General features: G+C 56.1%; 1 protein-coding gene across 3 annotated transcripts in view; it reads left to right on the plus strand.

The window, feature by feature from the left end:
- Window positions 1-16,119, plus strand: part of LOC119519003 (c-Maf inducing protein) — a 232,059-nt gene that overhangs the window by 198,391 nt on the left and 17,549 nt on the right. For all 3 annotated transcript variants that reach the window (XM_037816469.1, XM_037816470.1, XM_037816471.1), the window contains one exon: window positions 5,379-5,732. In XM_037816469.1, the coding sequence (XP_037672397.1) occupies window positions 5,379-5,732 (354 nt within the window). The remainder of the gene's footprint in view (window positions 1-5,378; window positions 5,733-16,119) is intronic.

The raw sequence follows: 16,119 nt of genomic DNA on the forward strand, positions 1-16,119 counted from the left end.
GGCCCCCAGGGTCATCGGAGGGGGTCTGGTGTGCAGGGCATGGACAGTGTCTGCTATGGCCCCCCCATCCAGTTGTGCAAGTGGTACACTGCACAAGTCTGAAGGGACCAAACCATGCTCAGCACCACTAGAGTGGGGCCATGCACAGCCTGTCCAGCTGTCTGAGGCCTCCCTTAGACACACAGATGGTCATTTGCCCTTGGCCGCACACACTCCGGGTCTGGAGCTGACAGGTGCACATTTGAAACTCAGGCCACCCCAGTGGCTCCCGGGAGCGGGAAGTGTGTCAGGAGAGTCAGATCCGGAGGGGACCCTCCTCTCCCTTAGCCGCCGCCTCATCTCAGCCTCCCCGGGCCTGCTCTGTGGACACCGAGCTGGCGGGGAGCAGGAGAAAGCTGATCCCAGGGTTTTCCTCAGTGTCTCGAAGGCCCCACGTGGCTCCCCTGGAGTGGGGTTCCCCAGCCTCAGGAGCAGGCAGCAGAAGGACCAGGAGCCTGGAAACCACTCCCCCGGTTCCCACCTCAGGCCCCCTCGAGGGAATTCCACCACCAGGAGGAGGTCAGAGGTGGAAAGAACCAGAATTAGGGACAGCATGCACCGTTACCCAGATGGGGAATGGGGGCAGGGTGGCCGGCCTTCGTTTCTTCTTTCCTTCCCTCAGCACTCATTTATTGAGCGCTCAGTATGTGCCAGACCCTGGGGGTGCAAAAGGGAGCCAGCGGGTGCAGCAGGCACCGTGCAGCAGGGAGGGAGCGAGTAAGCAGCTGCTGACAGTGTGGTCGGGGCCGCCCGAGAGGCCACAGGCGTCACTGCAGAGTCGGGGGCAGTGAGTCCCCGTCCCGGCCGACGTCGAGTCACCTGGGAAGGTTTTAAAAAATGAGGCTGTAGAGCTGAGCCTGCATGTTTCCATGGCCCAGCAGTTCCCCTCCTGCTGCTTTGGGTATATTCACTGAAAAAGACGTGCACAAATGTTTATAGGAGGAAGGCTTCCTCAACTCAGATGTCTGATGAAAGTAGAATGGATAAATGGACTGTGGCTTCGGCACACAAAGGAGCCACTGGATAGCAGTGAGAATGAATAAACTGGTGGAACAGGCCCACCAGGGAGCGATCTCACCCACACGTTACTGGGGCAAAGAAGCCAGATCCAAAAGGCACGTGCCGTGTGGCTCCATGTACCTGAAGTTCAAGGACAGGCAAAGCTAATCTGTGGGGCTGGAGCCAGAATGGGGGGGTGTCTCTGTCTTGGGGGAGAGCATGAAGGAACCTTCTGGATTCCTCAATCTGGATTTAGGTCATTGGTTCTCAGTGGAACTTTTTTTTTTTTAATTTGTCTTATTGTGGTAGCACATATGTAACATAAGATTTTGGCATTTTAAGCATTTTTAAGTGTACACTTCAATAGCATTAATTACATTCACAATGTTCTGCAACCACCATCCATTACCAGAACACTTTTGTCACCCCAAACAGAAACGCTGTACCCAAGAAGCGATAACTCCCCATGTCCCCTGCCCACCAGCCCCTGGTAACCTATAATCTACTTTCTGTGAATTTACTTATTCCAGATGTTTCATGTAAGTGGAACCATGCAATATCTGTCCCTTTGTGTCTGGCTTATTTCATTTACCATAAATTCAACAGGGGTGATTTTGTCTGGAGACATTTTTAGTTGTCACAGCTTGGGGGTCAGTTGGCGTCAGTCACTGCCGGGAGCTTCACACGGCATCACGAGGGCCAAGGTGGGGGTGCTGCTTGGCGGCCCACGGTGCACACAGCAGCCTCGCCCCTGGGAAGCCCCCGCCCCAGTGTCAGCACCGCCAAAGGCGGGAAACCCCACGTCTGGGGGCTGTTGCATGGGGGCGTGTGTGAAGGCCGCCGAGCCCTACACCTGGACGTGTGTGCTTGACGCGCTGTGTTCACGACACACCCCACGGTGGGCTGGAGCGGCTGGCATGGCTTGAGATGGCAAGCACGTGCTTCTCTCCCCAGCACCATGTGGGTGATTTGGAGTGGTCATGTTGGGAGTGTTTGCACCACAGGAATCGGCCAACACTGCAAATTGGGGCTCCTCTTTTCTGGGGAGCTGGTTGTTAGACATCTGCTGGTGTAGTGCTGGCTCACATCTCAGTCACACTGGGGGGAAGAGGGGAGAACAAGATAAATTCTGGCTTAATTGGCATGGACAGGGACCCTGGCTTCAGTATTTTTTTTAATACTCCCCAGATGAGTCTCCTGTGTGGCCAGAGTTGAGAACCCCTGCTCTGGGGGAGGTTAGGAAGGCTCCCCCAGGGGAGTTACGTTTCAGGGGCGACCTCCTGGCTGTTAGCAAGAGGGGAGCCCAGCATGTGCGAAGGCCTCGCTGCTTGTTTCTGTCTATCGTCCTTGAACACCTGCTTTGGAATCACCGGGCCTGACTCTTTAAAATGCAGATTCCTGGGCACAGCATTTCCAGGCCAGGGCCCAGGTATCTGCATGCTTAACAAACCTGCAGGTGACTCTAGCTGAGCTGGAGGGACTGGAGCATGACTGGAGCAGAGCGAGGGAAAGAGGAGGGAAAGGTGATGCTGGAGAGGAAGGCAGGGCCAGGCCTCCTGGACCTTCCTGTGCCTGAGCCACAAACCCAGATGTGCCTTCAGGAGGCCTGGGTGGGGCCTGGGTGGGGCCTGGTGCTCCGCATTTCCAACAACCCGCCAGCCCTGCAGAGGCTGCCCGTCCGCGGACTGTGCTTCATGGAGGGGGGCCAGACCCAGGCTTAAACCACAGTTTTTATTCTAAGAGCATCGGAGACTTGTGGATGGGTTTTAAGGAGAGGAAGGGCGTGATGAAGTTTCAGTTTTCCAAGCAGCTTTGGCTGCTGCCTGGGGGGTGGACTGGGGAGGGGACGGGCATGGCTGTTGGGGAGGGGGCAGTTAGGCACCTGCTGTCCCAGGACACTCTGGCAACAAAGTACCACAGACTGAGGAACTTAAAGCAATGGAATTTATTGTCTCACATTTCTGGAGCCTAGAAGCCCAAAATCAAGGTGTCCGCAGGGCCCTGCTCCCTCTAGAGCCTGTTGGGGGCCCCTTCCTCCCTCTTCTGGCTTCTGGTGCTGGCTGTCCGTCCTTGGCGTCCCTCAGCCAGTGGCAGCATGACCCACCGAGCTCTGCCTCTGTCATCACGTGGCCTCTCCCCTGCGAGTGTCCAAATTTCCCTCTTCTCGTGAGGACCCGGTCACCTTGGGGTCCTCTCTGCTCCAGTTTGACCTCTAAATTAATCACATCTTCAGAGACCCCACTTCCAAATGAGGACCTGCGTGGGACCGGAGATTAGGACTCGAGTGTGTCTTTTGGGGGACCCGATTCCCACCGTAGCAGGTGCCCGGGCTGGAGGCTGGGGAGGGAGAGAGGGGCCCACCGTCTCCTGCTTGGGGCCCACGTGAGCTCGGGTTCCAGCCAGAGCTCTCCTTCCTCCGGGAAGGAACCCCAGGGCCACAGCTCCAGCAGCCTGTTTGGTTGGTTCAGGCCCATTAGGCCCTGTGGGCTGGTCCTCTCGAGATAAAGCCTTGTGATGTCCCGCGGGGACCACCCCCCGTGCTTGTGGTGGGGACACGCTGTCCTTCCACGCAGGGCAGCTTGACCCAGGTTAGTGTGGCTCTCTGGAAAATCACTGGTCTGAGCCAAACAGCCTTGAAAATCCATTCCTGCAGCGCAGCAGAGGCAAACAAAGGGAAATGGAGGGCCGAGGGTTTGGGGAGCCAGTTAGATCCGAGCCAGTCAAGAGAGTTAGACCCCCATCCCCCGCAGACCACACACAATTTTCCGTTCCCCATGGACGTCTCTGACTTCAGCCGATGGATTGGCATTTTCCCCAGGACGGTTGAAAGTGGCTTTATTCAGGGCCCATCGCGTGTGCTGGACGAATGCAGACCCTCACTGTGTTTCGGGCACACAGCTGCCCCGGGGCCGGCAGTGGGAGCCAGTCTCCATGTGGGCAGAGCGGCACACCTCTTTGGAGGTGCAGGGCACACACGCCTGGCACCCTCAGGGGCATGGAAGAGCAACTGGTTTTCATCCCTGGTGCTTCTTAGAGCCGCAGCTGGCAGCCTTGGCCACACAACTGGGGAGATTTCAAAATCACTGATGCCTGCTCCCCATCCTGGAGACCCTGATCTAGTTGGCCAGTTTGGGGTGTTTGGGGGTGCCCGGGGAGGCTGATGTCCAGCAAGGGTCGGAGGCTGTGGTTCAGGAGCAGCATGGGGCAGGAACGGTGGGGGCGGCAGTTAGAAGAAATGCGGTAGACTTCCCGGCCGGGGCAGGGGGGGGTCCCAAGCAGGCCTTTACAGGGTCTTGGAAGAGCTCAGGTTTGGCAGAGAGAGCCCTGATTTCAGTTGCAGCCCCTCCGCTTGGGCGATGTGATTGGGGGGGTGGGTCATCAACCCGGGGGAAGGTCCTTCCCTCCCCTGTGGCAGGGGGTCGATAATCTTACCTTTCAGAACCATCTGAGCCCATCTGAATAATTGCCCTCAGCACAGATGGCCCAGAGGCTCCCCCAGCTGCAGCCCAGTGGGGTGTCGTCGTCCATTAGCCATGATTCCAGAGAACTGGAGACACAGGGAAGCCCTCAGTGAGAAGCGGGGCTTTAACCAGGTGCAAGGTTCTGATAAGTCCTGCTGTAAGGACCGAATTTGGTTGTTTCTAGTCCAGCGGTTCCAAAACACATTTGACAGTAATTACACCACAGAGCCCTTTTCTCTCGGCTCTCACCTGTGAACACCTTGTACAAACCTCGTCCCTTTGGAGAGTTGGAGATGCTGAAACTGGACTTGACCAGGAGGGTGCAGTATGGGGGAACCTGCAGGCTCCAGGGGCCGGGCTAGGATTCTGGGGCCTGGGATCCTGTTGAAGTGGCTTCCCAGGCAGGGGGAGATGCTGAGCTTTCTCACCTGGCTGGGGAGCGGTGGGGCCTTACCTGGGAGGAAATCATGGCATGGAGGAGGTGGTGGGACTTTTAGAAGTAACCAGAAGGCACAGTGCCCAGTAGGCCTCAGGGGAGTGCTGGAAGGTGACCAGGAAGGCCTCTTGGTGAAGCTGAGTGCCGAGAGCCTCCTCCGTATCGCACCGAGGCAAACACTCTCATTCATTCATTTACCAAGCACCTGTTACGTGTGGGGACGGCAGCCAGGGCTTTAGAGACAGGCTGGGTTTGAACGCTGGCTCCACTGCTTCTTATGGGGGGCTCTGAGCCTCAGCCCCTCATTCGTAGGGTGGTCTAGTAGAAGTACCACCTTGTAGGGTCGTGGGGATCCGGGGAGATAGCAGCTCGTGGCCGTTGGGGCCACACTGGTGGCCGGGGCTGGCTCATCCTCATGTGGCCTCTTCTGCCTCTTCCCGCAGCCGTGATAACTCCCCCAGCCTGAAGGAGATCCGGAACGGCTGCCAGCAGCCATGCGACCGCAAGCCCACCTTACCTCTGCGCCTTCTGCACCCCAGCCCGGACCTGGTGTCCCAGGAGGCCACGCTGTCCGAGGCGCGCCTCAAGTCCGCAGTGGTGGCCTCCAGCGAGATCCACGTGGAGCTGGAGCGCACCGGCACGGCCAAGCCGGCTCTGGCGGCCAGCGCAGGCAGCGACAGCGAGCCCAACCTCATCGACTGCCTCATGGTCAGCCCGGCCTGCAGCAGCCTGAGCATCGAGCTGGGCCCACAGGCCGACCGCACGCTCGGCTGCTACGTGGACATCCTCAAGCTGCTGTGAGTGCCCCTCTCCCGGCAGGGGCGCCTGGCTCCCACGGCCGGTGCCTCGGGGTTGCATGGTTGGAGGTGTGCAAAGGTGGGTGTGGGTGAGTGTGGGCGCACGTGCCCTCTTTGGATGTGTGTGAGCGTACGCTGGTGCAGGGGTGAACCCCCAAGTGCTGTGAGTGTGATTACACAGGCACGCATTGGCAGGGTCAAGTTCACATGTGTACTGAGGTTTAGTGTGGGGGGTACAAGCTCCCGTGTGCACAGTGTTTGAGGGTACACGTTCTGGGTATGTGCTCAAGTGGCTCTGGGTGTGTGTGTGTCTCTGAGTGTGTGATGTGCATGAGTGTGAGTCTGTGTGCACCTGGCAGGGTACACATATGGTGATGCATAGACATGCCTGCTTGAGTGACTGCATGTGTGTAGGCTGCATGCACGGGTAGACGTGTGTACGTGTGTGTGAGCATATACATCTGCAAGTGTGTGTGAATGTGTCTATACTTGTGTAGCAGTGTAAGTTTGTTCTGAGTTCATCTTTGCGTTCACCCATGTGAATGTCTTTGTGTGTATAAGTGTCAATGTGTGTATGTGTTTGTGTGCACACGTACACATGTAGGAGTTGGATGTGAACCTGTGTGGGGGTGGATGGATAGATTTCTTTCCCAGGAGCTATCATGTGCCTTGTGTCCCTGTGTGTGTGTGTGTGGCTAAGTGCACATGTGTGACTGTGGGCACTTGTGCAGGTTTTGTGCTTGAATGGCTCTGAGTGTATAAGTGTGTCTCAGCATCTGTGCCCAGGAGTTGGAGTGTGTGTGTGCGTGTTTCTCTGCATACGTGTGCACGTATGCTCATGAGCTGCTGTGTGAGTGTTGTTTTGTGTTGTGTGGTCCATGTAAGCTTGTGTGTGCTTGGCATGTGAGACCGTGCATGTGTGTTCAGTGTGTGGTGCCTGCATGTGTCTGTGTGGCGGGTCACGTGTGCAGGTGTGTATGGAAGTGTTCGTTGGTGGGTTTGTTGTGTGTGTGTGTGGAAAGCGTGTTTGTGCCCATGTACCTGGTGTCTGTGTGGTTGTTTGTGCACCTGTGTTGTGAGTGTCTGAGTGTGTGGAGGGAAGGATTTGGAAAATGGCCCTTCTGGAATGTTCCCAGGTCCATTGAACCCCTGCCTTGCCCTGGTGGAGCTCTCTGGTGGGGAAGGCAGGTGGAGGCAGGACCGGGGGTCCGCGTAGGTCTGCGGAGGAGCCTTGGGCCTGCCCTGGGCGGGGCTGTGTCTGAGCTGGGGTGGCCTTGGACCCGTGCCTGCCTCTCTCTGGGCCTCAGGTGCATGACTCTAGAATGGGTCGGGGGCATCCTCAGTCCTTGACCCCCAAGGGTCTTTCCAGCTCCATCTGTCACTACCTCTCCCCCCTCAGACCTGCCCCAAACTTGAGTTGCTCCTGGGGCCTGGGTCTGTTTTGGGGATCCCTGGCCCCACCCTCCTCCCATGAGCTGAGCCCTCTGCAGGCCCACGGAGCAGCTCGGGTCTGGGGGACCCCAGCAGAGTCCTCCTCTTCCTCCCACAAACCCTTTCCTTCAGAATCGGGCTCTGCCCCACTCTCAGGAGACCCTGACTCCGGAAGTTTGCATTTCCAGAGGCTGTTGGTGACGGTACTGGACTCTTCAGAGGGGCCAAGGGGTTGGTGGCTGCAGTAAGTCTGAGGGGGCCCACTTGGAAGCTCCCGGTGTCCATCCATGTTGGGGTGTCACTGAGCCCCTGTGTTATTGTCTGTTGACTGTGCAGCGCCTGTCCATCCTCAGTCAAGATCACACTGCTGGCAGGAGGGGTGAGGGTGTCCCCCAGCTGCCTGGTGAGCAGGTGGAACGGGCTGCAAGGTGCCTAGGGATGGCCCGTGTGCTCGGAAAGCAAGGCTCGCAGTGTCCGTGAAGGCGAGCACATGTGCGTGCGTGGACGTGGATGCACACAGACACGCATACACACACACGCTCACACAGGCACACATGCACGTGGAGCACACACCTGCACACACGTGGGTGCACACGGGCCCATGCACACGGACATATGCGTGCGTACACACATGCACACGCAAACACGAGCACATTCATGGTCCCCCCCACACAGTGCACACAGTCGCACACATGGTTTCACAGTGGTTTCTAGTGATTCAAAAGGAAAACTGGGAGGCAGCGTCCCTACCCGCCTTCCCTTGCCAGTGGCCAGCCCCAAGGCCTTCCCCACCCAGGCCTGGCTTCCGCCCCAGAGAGGAGAGGGTGGGCCTCCCCAGTGGGTCAGGACAGCCTCACCCCGAGTTCCAGCAGCAGAGGGGCTGGGGAGGGGCCCCAAGAGCAATCAGTGAGCCCACAGCCGAAGGGAATCCAATCCCGTCTCAGCAAGCATCCTCGAGGGAAGTCGTGGCCTCGGAGTGTCTTTGAGGTGGGGGTGAGCCTCCACTTGTCCCCCCCCGAGAGTCAGGTCACCTGTGGGCCCCCTCTCGAGGTTCTGGGGCTCCTGCTCTGGTTGGAACGGGGGCTCGCCATGCTGGAGATGCCTGTGCCCCCTCCCCGTGGCCGCCCAGCTCCGGTGTGTTCCACGGACACCGCGAACGACTCCCAGGCCCTCTGCCTTCGGGTGCTGACTCGTGTTTCTCTGTAAGCACCCAGGATTGAGTTTCGTCATGCAGCTGGCACACATTTTTTTTCTTCTTCCTCATAAACACACTCACGAATGAGGGCTCTGTTCTTCCTGATTTGCTTGCAGACCTCCTGCCTGCTCGTGGGGCCTGGCTGCCAGGTGTGGGTGGCTGCCCACTCGATGCGGCTGGGGGTCGGGGCTGGGGGCCCAGGGCTGCAGCGGGGCCTGGGAGGGGTTTCTGGTGGGTCCGCCCATGGTGGGGGGCTGAGTGGTTTTCCTGCTAAGGCAGCAACACGCCCCGGCCCGGGGTCTCCACAAAGCTGGGTTCACGCACCCAGAGGCCTCCTGTACTCGGGGGACCCGGAACACAAGCCAGGCCAGCGCCTGCTCCCTGATGACTTGATGTTCCCAGCAGCTTTCCTTCTCTGGCCCTGCTGGAGGCTGTAGTTGCCAGAGGGCCTCAAACACATTGGAGCCAAACAACCCCAGCAGCTCAAAAGGCTCCAGGGTACGACACGCTGGGAAAAGCAGATTTGGAGCTGGGCAGTCCTGGGTTCGAGTCCCACGTAGGCCACGTGTTAGCACGTGATCTTGGATGAGTTCGTAGTCATCTCTGAGCCTCCCCTCCCCAACTGCAGGGTGGGTAATCCGAGGGGCCGGGGGGCATTAGAGTGAGGACGGTGGGGATGGCCGAGAGCCCCCAGCACGGAGCAGTCCCCTTCACCCTGCGGCCACTGGCAAGCAGGAGTCTCTGCAACTGATGATTATGGCTCTTTCCTCTGTTCTAAGATGTCATTGAGCATTAGGACATCCAGGTTTAATAATATTATATTAATGAATAATGTAGTATTATTTAAAATATTATAAAACATAAAATATTAAGTAATTAGTATTATATTAATATAATATTTAATAATATTATTAATATTAGGCTTAATAATAGCACTTTGGGTGGGGGGATAATGCCGCATTCAGTGCACACTTGGGTTGCAAGAAGCAAGCAGCTGCAAACGGAAGGAGTACAGGCTTGGGACTGCTCGGTAACGCTGGGCCACGTCCTTGGGTTCTTGGGCCTCAGTTTCCTCGTCTGTAAAATGAGCACCATCCTCCAAAGCCTCCTCTGCGAGTTCAGGGACGTACACCTGTTCAGTGGTGGCTCAGTGTCTGCTTCTTATAAGAGTGAGCTGCTCTTAGCAGTCATAGAAATACCAAAGCATTACACAATGAGAGTTGTGTAAGCGATTGAAAAAAAAAAAGGTGATTTGGTGTTAGAGGGTGTCGTGTGGGGCTAAGGAAGCTTTGGCCCATTGGAGAGGGGGCTGCTGGTCCCGGGGAGGGAGTCGGTGCAGGCCACCCCACTGCCGGCGGGCTCCGGAGGGCATGGCCCCTCAGCCGTTACTCCTCTTCCCAGGGGGACCCGTGCACTGTTAGAATTCAACACCTTTGAAAAGTGGGCTGCCGGAAATTCCCCGGGGACCCCTGAAAAGGGAAACTAGCCCAAGCCCAGGCCATGTTGATGCTGAAAAAAAACCTCACCGTGAGGCCCCAGCCGGGGCTGTGCCGAAACCCAGGAGCAGCCAGAGCAGGCTGGGAGTCGAGAGTGGTTTGGAGTCCAGCTGTTTTCCTGCTGGGCTGTCATGTGTGATCCACGCATTTGTTTGTCCATTTATTCATTTTTTTAATCATCGTTTATTGCACACCTGCCCTCCTTGGTCTAAATGCTGAGGTCCCGTGATTCATGCCACGCAGGCCTGCCCACGTCCCTCCGAATCCGAGCATTGCCTGCAGAACAGCTTTGCCACCTGGTTGGGTTGTTGAGAAGTTTGGACAGGACAGTGCACGGAAAACTGCTGGCCCACCCCAGGCCATAGCAGCGTGACTCTCCTCTGTCCAGGAATGAGAGAGAGAGAGTGGCCATCAGAGACAGTCCACTCCTTTCCGATCAGGCGACGTCCGGCTGCCTGTTTTTCTCGTTGCAAACTCCCCATCATCAGAGGCCCTGATGGGCTTGCCCTCAGCCGGGAGGATGCCCTCGGTTTCAGGGAGGTCCCAGTGGCTGGGAGGCATCCTGGGATGGAGAGGGTGGGGCCGGGGAGGGGAAGCCCCTGTCCAGCACAGAACGTCCTGCTCAGGAAGGCCTCCCCCACCAGATGCCCCAGCACCACGGAGAAGAGACTTAAGGAGGCCAGGGCGGGGATTTGTCAGAAACCGCGTCCTACAGGAACAGCTGAGAGATGGAGAGGGAAGGTGGAGGCTGTGTTGGGTTCAGGACAGGGTCTGGGAACTTGGCTGCAGTGTCTGGTGAGGGGTGGAATGGGGCCTCTCCTGTCCCCTCTTGCCCACTGCCAAGCCCCACTCAGAGTCTGGGGTGCCGGGGAGGGAGTGTGGGGGAAGCACCTCCATTTCACTGCAGCTACCCAGATCCGAGCCCAGACCCCATCCCCATCGTTTAACTGGCTGTCCGAATTTGGACAAGTTACTGAGCCTCAGTTTCCCCATTTGTAGAATAAGGATAATGATCCCTTTCAGCACGTCTTGTCCCCAGGGCTGCTTTGAGAGTTAAATGGATTGGTGCCGAGTGTCCGTCCCAGCGCCTGTGGTCAGCAGGCATCTCCTGAGGACAAGTGTCCTTCTCATCACCGTCACCAGCTCTGGCCTGACAGGGGTCAGGGGATACCTGCCCGGCAGGACAAGTCGCTTTTCCTTGTTTCCGTTTCTCAGCTGCTAAAGCAGATACCATGCGGTGGGTTGGCTTGGACAACGGGACTTCATTGGCTCTCAATTTTGAGGCTATGAGAAGTCCAAAACCGAGGCATTGGTGAGGCGATGCTTTCTCCCGGAAGACCGTGCCGTTCGGGGCAGCTGCCGGCGGTCCCTGGCCTCGGCCTTCCCATCACGTGGCAGTGCACATGGTGGCACCTTCTTTTCTGTCCTGGGTTCCGTTCTCGTCCAGTGTCCACTGCTCCCCGTGGCTTCTCTCTCTGGGCTTTCTCTACGAGGCCTCCAGTAATGGGGTTCCGACCCAGCCCGTTCAGGTGGGCCTCACCTTGACCGAAGTGACCCCCTCACCAGAAGGTCCTGTTTGCAAGGGTTCCTGCCCACAGGAGTGGATTAAGATTAAGAACACGTTTTCCTGGGGTGCGTTTCTCCAAGACACCACGTTTATGTATTTATTTTTATATACTTCTATTTTATTATTAGCAAATATAATCGTTTATAAAATATAAATTTATGTATTTATTAGCAGATAAATCATATTTAGACTTCCTATGTCTATATTATATAATTAAGCTTGGAATGTTTTTTCCACTTAGGAAACCCTAAAATGTGGATTTCTGAGGCACGAGGCCACTCTCTGGCACCGCCGAGCCCTCGGGGGCATTTGAGGCCGGCAGATCCGCAGCCCTGGAAGGCCTCTGACGGTGGAGGCCCAGGTGCAGCCAGGGAGGGGGTTAGCCCACAGTCCCCTGGCCTCGGGGATCCCGGCCACCCGTTTCTCACCCTGGATTCTAATCCCTGGGCCTCTGGCTTGTCTTCTGCGGGAGTAGACATTTCTCACGGTCCGTGCCCAGCAGGAACGAAGGGGAATGGAGTGTGTGCCGTGGGCACACCTGCCCCATCCTGTGCCTCTCTGAGCATCAAGGGGACATTCGGTGGCCTCCCCGCGGCCACTAGTGGACTTCCCGCTGCCTCTCCCAGGCCTCCCTCCGCCCTTGGCTCACCCCACGCCCCCAGGAGCCCCTTTGTGAAGTCTGCTCAGACCCAGATCTGGCAGCCATCCCCACTGCGTGCCAAGAGAGGGGATTCAGGTGGGCACGGTCCCCTGCAGTGATGGGGCTGGGGGCTTGTGGGTCCTGAGCTGGGTGCTGGAGTTTCTGGCTTCATGGAGGCTCACCCGCTTGGCCAGATTCGGGCCTGTGCATCACGGCCTCTCAGCTGTGGCTCGGGGCTTCTGCCTTGTGCTGGGGAGGCTGCCCCTGCCCTGTCCTTCCCGTCGAGCCAGGCCACGTCCCCCCCAGCCTCACAGGATGTCCCAGGAATCAGGAGATGGTGTGCCTGGAAGGAAGTCAGCTTTGGGCTCCAGTGCAGGCGCATCTGCAGAGCCAGGTGGTCGCGGTACAGCTTGCGAAAGTCAAGAGAAGCATGCGTCGTGTCTGTCTGGCCCAGGAGGCTGCCCAATTCCCGGGAACTGCCCCCATCCCCATTTCCTGTGTCCACCTTCACCTACCCCCCAGCTTGCTGCAGGTAGGGAGATCTGGGTTTAGGGCCAGCTTCTCCCCTCGTCAGCTCTGTGACCGTCGGCAGGTGTCTTCACCTCTCTGGGCCTCAGTTTCTCCTCTGCAACACTATCGTGAGAGTTCCGTGTGGGGTGCTTGGACCTGAGGCTCGTTGGAGGCCCACGGGCCATATCCAGCTCCTCCCATACCTGCTCCCTTTCTCCGAGCTCGGGAAAGGCCTGGCCACCTCCCCCTTCCTAGGTGGGTCCTAGGCCTCCCACGCCCGGCCTGCCTGGTCCGAGGGGAGAAGGGCCCCCCAGCCTGAGGCAGGCGCTGCTCCCTGAGTGCTCGTGGGAGGCGTGCTGCTGGCCTGTCAGAGAGAGGCACCCACAAGAGGATGTGCGCCCGACCCCCCAGCCTCTGGCCAGCGCTCCCACTGTTTACCCCAGACAGGAACCAGTATTTGTAGGGGGTGCCAGAGGCTGAGCTGGGCCTGGCCAAGGGGGGAAGGAGGCCAGTTGGCCTCTTCCTCTCTGCCTCTGAGTCCCGTCTTGGTTCCACATGAGCCACCAAGATGGAGCCAACAAGAAGCCAAGCCTCAGGCTTCACCCAGGCTCCTGTCCCGTCACCTGGCCCAGCCTCCCACCTGCACTACAAAAATAGCCGAGCCCCCAGAAAGAAGTGTGCAGGCGCAAAGCCACGGGGGAGCCTCCGTGTCCCGGCTTGGGTCCGATGGGCCTCTGCTTTCGCTGCTGGGGGCACCAGTGGCAGCATCCAGCGTGAGCGTCCCAACCTTGGGCCCTGGGTCGGTGACCTGGCTTTGGCCCTCGTCTGTGCGTCCCAAGGGCCTGACCTCGGACGGGCCCTGAGCACTCACAGCCTCGGTTTCCTGTGTTGCTGGTGAAACTTACCTCGGGCCCCAGGCTCTTCTGGGGCTTTCTTTCTCTGTGTCTGCATTTGAGTCTTTCCCATGAGTCCTTCCAGGCATGGTCTGGATTCTGAAGTCTCCACTTTCTCGTGGGTTTGTTGGGAGGAGGTAGGGAGGGGGAAGTCCTCACACAGGGGCTTTCTAAACCTCGCAGCCGCAATGGGGTGAACATTGGCTCTTGGGGCGATACAATTTTTGTGTGCTTATGTATGAAGTGTGGACATATGAATAGCACGTAAACAGGTAGACAGAATATCTGTGGTTTTAAAATTTATGGGGGAGCTTTATTGGCAGGCGCCTGTCAAGATGGCGGAGTGAGGCGTTCGGCCCTACCCCACAGAAGCTTTGAACAACCAGCAAGAGCTGGCAGAAGCATCTTTCCCAAGCTCCAGAAAACACTTAGAGGACTGCCATGATGGGGAGAGCACTGACTAAAGAAAAAGGCCACTTAAAAGCAGTGGATCTTGTGGTGCCCTGCTGGCATCCCTGGACCCGGTTCTGGAGGAGCAGAACGACCGTCACGCACATGCTGGGAGCATGTACGTCCGGCCCGGCCTGTCCAGGGATGGCTGGAGGGACTCATCGTCCCACATCCTGTCCTGAGTGGAGAGGCGGCTCACAGAGCTCTCCGCAGAAGGCTGTGGGAGAGTAGTCAAGTCGTGCTGCCCGGGACAAGGGATTGCTGGCTGTAGGACCGATAGTGCCATGCCAGGACTGTGAAGAAACGGTTTCCTAGGGAAGAGGAGACGATTGTATCTGTGGAAACAGAGGGTTTCCGAGGGCCACATGTGCATGCCCAAGATGAAGCATGCGGAAAGGACCAGAGGCTTCTGTGCCTGGAGCTATTCCCAAAACCCTGAAGGCCAGCCCTCACACAGTCGGGAAGGACCGGAAAAGATGTTTTCTTTTTTTCCATCTTTTTTGTTATTGTTGTTGTTAGCTCCTGGCATTCAGGGAAAGCTCTGTCATAACACTACCTGGATACAACTTAAAGAGCAAATGCCTCAGAGTCTAAATTCCAGCAGTAACATAGTAAAATACCAAAATGTCCAGGTTTGAAGTAAAGATTACAAAATGTACAAAGAAACAGGAAGCGATGGTCCAGGCAAAGAAGATGATGAAAGCATTAGAAACCATCAGTGAGGAGCAGCAGACCTGGCACATACCAGACAAAGGCTTTTTTTAAATGGTCCTAATTAGACTCAAAGAGCTAAAGGAAAACATGAACAAAGAGCTAAAGGAAATCAGGAAAACAATAGATGAATTCAAAGAGAATAACAATAGAAAGATGGAAATGATGAAAAGGAACCAAATAGAGCTGAAGACCACAGTAACAGAAATTAAAAATTCCCTAGAGGAGTTCAGTGGCAGAGTGGAGCTGGCAGAAGAAAGAATCAGTGAACTTGAAGATAGGACAATGGAAATCATCCAATCTGAGGAGCAGCCTGGTGGTTTGATGCTGTATGTGCCCCAGAAAAACATGTTCTTAAACCTAACACGTTCCTGTGGGTGTGTGAGGCTCCTTCAGTTAAGCTGTGACCCACCTCAATTAGGAAGAGTCTTAATCCTATTACTGGAGGCCTTTATAGGAGAATGAAATTCAGAAAGAGAAAGAGAAAGCCACAGAAGCAAGAAGCTGAAATCAGCAAAACCCGGAAGAGAAGGGAGAGACCAGCAGACAGTACCCTGGGCCTTGCCATCTGACAAAGGAGCCAAGGATCGCCAGCAGCCGGTCTTCAGGGAGAAGGCATCGCCTCAATGAAACCTGGATTGGACATTTTTCCCCACCTCAAAACCATTGCTTAACCTGACCCATTTCATGGTGTTTGCTTTGAGCTGCCTGGGAACCTTTAAAACAAGCAGAAGGAAGAATGAAGACAAGCAAAGCAGCCTGGGGAACCTGTGGGACACCATCGTGTGTACCAATACATGCATTGTGGGAGTCCCAGAAGGAGGAGAAAGAGAGAAAAGGGCAAAGGCAATATTCAAAGAAGCAGTGGCTGGAAACTTCCCAAATTCAACAAAACACGTGACTATACACATCCAAGACGCTCAATGAACTCCAAACAGGATAAACCCCAATGGACCCATGCCATGGGATGTTGTAATCAAATTGTCAAAGGCAAAGGTAAAGCAAGAGTTCTGAAAGCCGCAGGAGAGAAGCAACGGGGTCACACACAAGGGAGGCTCAATAAGCTTAAGTGCCGACTTCTCATCAGAAACCACGGAAGCAAGAAGGGAGTAGATGACATATTTAAAGTGCTGAAAGCAAAGAAACTGCCACCCAAGAACAGTATATCCAGCAAAACTGTCTTTCAAAAAGAAGGGAGAGATTAAGACATTCCCAGATAAAAGCTGAGGGACTTCATCACCATTAAACTGGCCCTACAAGAGATGGTTAACAGAGTTCTACAGGTTTAAAGGACAGTAGACAGTAGGGTGAAGGAATCTTCATGAAGGAATAATGATCTCCAGGGAGGATAGCAACAGGGGTAAATATAAATGCAGTGCTACTGTATTCTGGGGTGTAACTTCACTTTTTATGTGTGACAGGATCTAGAAGGCAAATGAATAATATGTAATGATACATCAGTGAATTTGGACTCATAATGTATAAACATGCAAT

Source organism: Choloepus didactylus, chromosome 22, assembly GCF_015220235.1.
Source record: "Choloepus didactylus isolate mChoDid1 chromosome 22, mChoDid1.pri, whole genome shotgun sequence".
NCBI lineage: Eukaryota > Metazoa > Chordata > Mammalia > Pilosa > Megalonychidae > Choloepus > Choloepus didactylus.